We start from the raw sequence: 7555 nt of genomic DNA, 5'->3' as shown, positions 1-7555 counted from the left end.
TTGATTAACGTCGGACACTTGCCAGTTACTGACATAAGTATGTGTCTTTGTACCGGTAGCTCAGTTATCCAAGGAAAAGTATGAGTAAGTAAACTCACCGCTATGGTACAGCTATGGTACGACTGAATTAGTAGTGATGAAAACGGTAATAAATTCTATGCAAACGACAGACATGCTATAATTAGCGTATATCATATATGCACTGTAAACAAGTCAGCACAGTTTATTTAACAACCAACTACAGTCTAACCTGCCCCAGCGACCACCTTTGAATAGCGACCCCCTGTCCATAACGACCACATCGATTTCCTTCCGAACGAGTTCATTATATATTTTACCTGCGAAAAGCACCCACCGGCACACAACGACCAGCGATCACCATTTACATTCCCAAAAGTTCATTTTAATAACTAACATGTAATTACATGGTTTAGCGTTCAAGGGTCTGAAGATGTATGAATATGTTTTGGCCACACGAATCTGCATTTCCAGTACATTGTTTCTCTGAATTAATATTTTTCTGGAAAGCTCGCCAGCGGAGTGAACTGGCTAATCTGGGACAGCACTTAACAAGGGTGCAGGATCACGTGACGTTGTGGGGTTCCCAATTTAATGTTAATGGATGCAAACACATCGGTAAGTGGTGTTTTTTTTTCAAATAACTTTTTAAAACAATTTTTTAAGAATTTCAACTAGTGCCTGTAATACAGATTTTTATGCTGCTTATGGCAACGTGAAATATATCAGAATAACTTTATTTAATAAAGCCTGATTTTGTTAAAAACTTCCTTGTGTACTGCACGGATATGCTTCACGCAGCGTTAACTTTTGTCACCGATTTCAGACGTATTAAAGGATTTAAAAAGGTCGCCGTGGCGTAGTGGATATGGTGTTCGCCTAGCGATCGGGAGGTCACGGGTTCTATCCCCACTGTGGGAGCGTTCTTTAGATCTCCCCCAAAGACACCAAGGAAACGGTCTCGAGAGCGTTTCATATAAGCTTAAGGCTTGTTATCACACCGTGCAATCGACTAACGCATCGTCTGCGGTTCATCCATCGGCTGCGGAAGCGTATACATGTCGGATAAAAGCGGAGTGTAAGTATTTCCCTATTCTTTATATTTTACGTATTGAATTGAGCAGATATTCGCGTGTTCTTTGAGAGCCTAAGTAAGAATGACTTTGTGAACGTAATCCTTACCTTCCTAGCTGCCATTACTTTGATATATTGCGTGTAAATGATTTGTTTCAATACTGTCAAAGAATGAATTATTTAAAACGAAATCCACTCACCCATCCCATTTTATTTCAAAATACGAATGAAAATCTTAAAACTGTTTTTGTGATCAAAATATATGATAGTTCTATCGAATATAGTCAATGAGTAACGTCCAAATCTCATCATGCCAATTTTCATTGCCGCAGCCGATGGCTTGAGCATTATTTTATTTTCGCAGCCGATGTCATGACCATCTAATAAGTAGCCGCGGCCGTTGTCTTGAGCCGTTTTTCCAACCCCACTCGAATTTAAACGTTGATAAAAATGTTGTGTGTTCATGTGGGATGCTGTAATTTGGCATAACCGAAGAAAAATGATTAAATATTTCAGTATAATGTTGTTCATATTTATCTTTGGTCTAAATTCTGTGTAATTAGAGTTTGACAGAGAGAGTGGTGAATTTTGTTTGATTTTTGACCACATTTTAACGGATTTCTTTAAAGTAAGCAGCTAGGACAAGGTGCCTAAACCACGTGACTTTTTCGGCTATGTGTGGGACAATCGGATGTAAACAATACGTCGCTTCAGGTAACGTTTTTGATAATTTCTTCATTATTTCAAAACCATTTTCAAAAAAACATAGACGAGTACCCGGTCATTGTCAAAAGACACAACTTTGGTAAGTTTGCGCTATATTAATTAAGTATTTTTTCCAAAAAGTGCAACCGCGTGTTTCAAAACACATGTAGTGAAATGCTATGTGTGGTATATTTTTTGTTCAATCAACAAAACATTGATTACAATATTGTCGAGGGTTTAAAAAAATAGGGCGGACATTGTTATTCTTCATAGATAAGCTACTTACATTGTATGTTTGCGCAAATACATCTGATTCGGAGTGTGTGTATGAAAATGTAATGATGCTATGTGTGGGACAAATTTTTTAAATGCTATGTGTGGTATACAAACTAAACTAGAGAATCGAAAGATTGACATTAACGTCAATAATATTTAGAGTCTGTCTGAATAACAAAAGTTGGTCAATAAACATTGTTGGTAGTGTTTTGCGCGCCTTAAATATGATAATCCTACGTTCATGTTACTCGAAATTATCATGATTGTCGATAACTTATATTCATATTTTGTTTACTTTTAGAATGTCATTTGTTTGCGAACGGTGTGGCAGAGAGGTCAAAACACGGTCGGGGATCTCCTAACACAAAGCCACCCACGCACGGACAGGAAAATAGTTCCGTTGGGCAAACTTTTTCTTGTTTCTATAAAATTGATTGTTACAAAATGTTGAATTTTCAGTGAATTGTTACTGCCAACAAATGCACTTGTTTAATACACAAAATCGTAAGGATTGTTTGTGCAAGATGTCATGTAAATATTGTTGCAACAAAACTACAAAAAGTGTCAGTTGTGTGTTTTTTAGCAGGAATGTGTAGGCATTTTTGACTGTAACGATAGTCACGTGGTTCAGGCGCGTAAGGATTACTTTCACAAAGTCATTCTAACTTAGGCTCTCAATGAACACGCGAATATCTGATCAATTCAATACGTAAAATATAAAGAATAGGGAAATACTTACACTCCGCTTTTACCCGACATGTGTACGCTTCCGCAGCCGATGGATGAACCGCGATGATGCGTTAGTCGATTGCACGGTGTGCAAAGCATCAAAGGGCGTCGGGAGTTTCAGTGTAAAAGGCACTCAATGAAGTTACATGGAAAGATTTTTTTCTACTGTAAATATTAATATATTGGCCGATTATTTTTAAACAAAATAGAAAAAGATACTGGTATAACCATTATCTATGATTTTGTGTTATAACCCCCAAATAACCATTATCTATGATGTTGTGTTATAACCCGCAAATAACCATTATCTATGATGTTGTGTTATAACCCGCAAATAACCATTAACTATGATTTTGTGTTGTTACCCCCAAATATTTCATAGTTCATTTTATTTACATTGGTTTCCTTTTTTTACTGGCATCCGTGTGCAGTTTTCATTAATGGAACAGAACTGTGTAGGTTTTAAAAAATCTGCTTCATCTTGTAAGCGTAATTTTATATTTTTCTCAACTTCAAGGATAGATGATTCTGAACTTATTCTTACGTTGCTCATTCACGATAGGGTTTGAGTACTCATTGATATTAAAACACTATAAACGTTTTAATGTGTTTACGAACCCCCCGCCCCCACCCTCTCACACATATATTTCATGGGCATAATCAAAACAAAAAATGGTTACAATAAAACAGCATATTTATTTAAACTAAAATGTCTACATCAAAACAAAAAGTTAACATAGTACACAAATAAAATAATTTGATTCTACTGGGGCTCGAACCTTGGGCCTCTCACATGTGAAGCGAGCGTGTATATTACACTACGGAACCGCTTGAAAAAAACACCTTCTAACTAAGATATTAATAAGCTATTAATAGTCGGTTTAAATGTAAACCCGGAAGTTTAAACGCTGGATAGTGAGCGGGGTTAAAGGTCTATACCAAAGGGCCATACCACTGGCAAGATACGGGTCAGGCGTGCGGCTTTCTATATGTGGTTCTTAAATAAATACCTGTAGGAGGACTTGATAGTAATGAGTCTGGGGTGCTGTGATGGTGCTCCTCATTGATAAGCGGCTGCTTCCATTATCAAGACTAATTATTACAATTAATAATACGTGTCGCGCTTCGCGCTCTACAGCGCCTTTATTAGTAACTAGGTGGTTGCTAGGATAGTGGAACAAAGAAGTTTTTCTTATATACAAAACCAGAAAGTTTTACGGTTCGCGTATTTGCCCAGCGCCTGTGATCTTTTATTATTGCCCAGTCCCTGTGATCAGTTATTAATTAAAAGAATTAGCTTTGCATTATTGGCAATAAATGTTTTAGTAAATGTAATAGGCACAAATGCAGTACTTATTTACACTAATTTACACAAAAAATCACCACAATGCAAGATATTCTGACAACAAAAATATATACATTGATCCGTAAAATAACTTTTCCTCCCATAAGCGAAAAAAAGTATTACATACTAGTCGCCGCACTTCAGTGCGACGCCAATAAATAGGTTTAAAAAAATGATTTATTCTTTAAGATATCGGCACAAACTGCAAGAAAAAATGTCTTTTGTGCACTTAAGACTTTTGCAAATGTATTTCCAAAACGTGAGATATTGGAGAAAAAATCTTAACAGTGTGTTTACATTCTGTCCAGCCCGTGTGTAAACCCCTGAGAACCCCGTTGATTCTGCATCCTGTTAACGCAAATTTTTAAGCATTAAGCCCGTTTTGTCAGATCGAGGCTCATTTTTTAACCGTGGAAATAATAGTGTACTTCTTTTTACACCATGGATGAGCTGCAGTATAAACATATAAAAGAAAAGTGAACCCGGAATGTTTGTTAATATTTTTTTTATTGCAAACAAATGTAAAAGTTTTAAAAACGTACGAATCATGCATTTCATGTAAAAAGTATGTATACGGTAGTAAACACGTGATAACTCATAAATCGACTCTACTGTGTAAAAATGACTATAAATGCCACATCGTTTGTAAATAAAAAGGTGAAGAAAAAATTTCTCGAATATCTTATAATATATATTACACAAACAAACAGTCTTCTGATAAATATTACAAAAGAGGCGTCGGTACTTTCAAGATCTGAAAAAAAGAAAGTACATGGCATTAAAACATTAAGTACGAACACGTGTTTATCACAGCATTGTTTACAAAAGCAAAACATACACGCAAAAACCCCGTCTTTGTTTGCGAAATAAGAAGACCTCAAAACCAGGCCACCATGCGGTCACAACCTAGTACCTTGTTCTTTATATGAAAATCATACATGATATGAATTAAAAATCTAACAGTCACCGACTGGTATTGCAATATTTATCTAACAGTCACCGACTGGTATTGCAATATTTATCTAACAGTCACCGACTGGTATTGCAATATTTATCTAACAGTCACCGACTGGTATTGCAATATTTATCTAACAGTCACCGACTGGTATTGCAATATTTATATAACAGTCACCGACTGGTATTGCAATATTTATCTAACAGTCACCGACTGGTATTGCAATATTTATCTAACAGTCCCCGACTGGTATTGCAATATTTATCTAACAGTCACCGACTGGTATTGCAATATTTTAAAGCTTATTAAAGTGCATTTGTTTTGTGTGTTTTTGTCAACAAACGAATCAGGTGTTTTGGCATTTCACCTATAAATATATGTAAAAGAAAAACATATTAGTCTTTTTTCTTCCTTTTTTCTACTAAAAAGGTAACAAGTTAAACGATTCTCCACGCTACCTATGCACTTTGTCGTGTTATTTAATATCCAATAAATACCTGAACAATCCTGATATTGTTCTAGCGTGGAAGACGACATACTGTCATGATTATAAATGAAACAGTATATAATGTTTTTTATGCAATGAACGCCTTGATTCTGGCTTTCACGGCGGCGTCGCACGAGAAGCACTTCCGGGCACTGGGATCGGTGCTGCACGCCTCACAGGAAACCAGGTGACCGCACGGCAGGAACGCGATACACACGTCGTTCCTATGGCACCGCAGACATTTCCATTGCGCTTTTAAGGCGCGGTTTTCGCTGAGGAGCTTTTCTTTTACACTGTCGGCACGCCTACCTAGAAAGACGAACATTAATTATTGAATTTATTAAAAGCAAATGTGTATTGCAATTCTAACAAGAATCAGTAAAAAATTTCCGAAGTGAGAAATTATGGCACGTGTTTATTTTACTGTTAAGGTACCGTATCGGTACCATACCGTACCGCTTCGGAGGTTCAAGCCGCTTTCGAGACAAAGTTTGTGGTCGTCTTATGATCGAAAACACAAAAAATATACAAGGTATATGTATACTTGAGATGTTTGTATTTTTTATAGTATGAATGTTTATGGCTTTTACCAAAAAAGCACGTGAACAAGTATTGCTTATGGAAATTTAAGTAAAAAAACCCAACTCTTACCGCTAGAATCTTGTGGATGTAATTCTGTCCCCGTAACAGGTGGAGCCTTTTTACGCCTAGCATTTGGTAAAAAAACTGGTTTCTCGGTCGAGCTGCTATCATCACAATTGCCTTCCGGGATTGAACTACTGGGTATTTGAACAGGTAAGCTAGAGTATGGTGTTTTTCCAGCGGTCGGTTTAGTAATAAGAGATAACTGTTGCGTCGATTGACATGCTGTATATTCGCTATTGTGTCCAGTAGCACCATTCTGATTTGAATTTAATATAGAAGAAGATACCGCAGAAACTTCTTCACTTGCTGCTGACCCGATATTTCTTTCCTCTCTTATAGATTGCTCGTCTGATGTATCCAGTGAGTGCAGTATCCGGTTCAGTCGTGGATTGGAACTTTCGATGCTATCGTTTGTGACTGGTTCGTTGACCTCAGAATTTCGTATCAAGAACGGACAGCTAGGTGACACCAGTCTGTGAGCGCGCATAGGATCGTCTTTTTCGTTCCAGTTACTGATGCGTTTGGCGCAGCAATAGCATATGACCTCATCGCCTTGGCTGGCATAATAAAACCCAGCCTTGGCAAGTTTTATACATGAAGGTTTACCATATGTTGGGTAAGTACGGAACGTGCATAGACGTAGCGATTCATGACGCATACTCTCTTTGGGATGCACCCTTTTTCCTTCCGCCAGGCGAGTAATAATGGCATTTACTGGACTAACAACCGGGGTCATCTTGTCCGACGTTTTTTTTCACACACGCTAAATTCATTGAACTTTAAGAATCAAATTTGTAACCAGTACTTTGGAACATGAAATAATAATTCATAGAAAATTTGTATAAGCATATTTTAAGTTCTCAATCAAATTAACCATACTAATGATCATTTTTGTTCGAAACAATAAAATGCAAAACAATATGAAAAACATTTATTAATTTAATTTTACATATGAATATTATAGGAAGCAACTAAAAACTTAAATATATATATATATATATATATATATATATATATATATATATATATATATATATATATATATATATATATATATATATATATATATATATATATATATATATATATTGTTATCATACGATAATTATTATCAACATTATTATGCATACAACCTTTTAAATATATAGGATGCAAACATCAATATTTAAAAATTGAAATTTATAAATGTAAAATACATGCTTTAGTTAAGTCCTCTATAATATATAGATACATTACACTGGATTTTTTATTCCTAGAATATTAAATATTTAACAATAAATCGGATGAATGAACTGTTTGCTTTCAATATTTACGTGCGGCG

At 35.9% G+C, this 7555-nt stretch overlaps 1 protein-coding gene across 1 annotated transcript; it reads right to left on the bottom strand.

The window, feature by feature from the left end:
* Positions 1 to 5677: 5677 nt before the first annotated feature.
* On the bottom strand, positions 5678 to 6970 carry LOC127835758 (baculoviral IAP repeat-containing protein 2-like). Its single transcript, XM_052362197.1, has 2 exons — positions 6241 to 6970; positions 5678 to 5898 (listed from the first exon to the last, which is right to left on the bottom strand). Exons 1-2 carry the CDS (start codon positions 6968 to 6970, stop codon positions 5678 to 5680), a joined length of 951 nt encoding a protein of 316 aa, XP_052218157.1.
* Positions 6971 to 7555: the final 585 nt, after the last annotated feature.

Source organism: Dreissena polymorpha, chromosome 6 (genome assembly GCF_020536995.1).
Source record: "Dreissena polymorpha isolate Duluth1 chromosome 6, UMN_Dpol_1.0, whole genome shotgun sequence".
In the NCBI taxonomy this organism is placed as follows: domain Eukaryota; kingdom Metazoa; phylum Mollusca; class Bivalvia; order Myida; family Dreissenidae; genus Dreissena; species Dreissena polymorpha.
Note: the sequence above shows the minus strand (reverse complement) of the source record. Positions and strands in the feature narration are given on the sequence as shown.

What these genes read in the sequence shown, in the direction of transcription:
- LOC127835758 (XM_052362197.1), bottom strand. Translation starts at nt 6,970, where the DNA reads ATGACCCCGGTTGTTAGTCCAGTAAATGCCATTATTACTCGCCTGGCG. An exon ending in ACATCCACAAGATTCTAGCG is followed by an intron (nt 5,899 to 6,240) that starts GTAAGAGTTGGG and finishes TCGTCTTTCTAG; the next exon opens with GTAGGCGTGCCGACAGTGTA.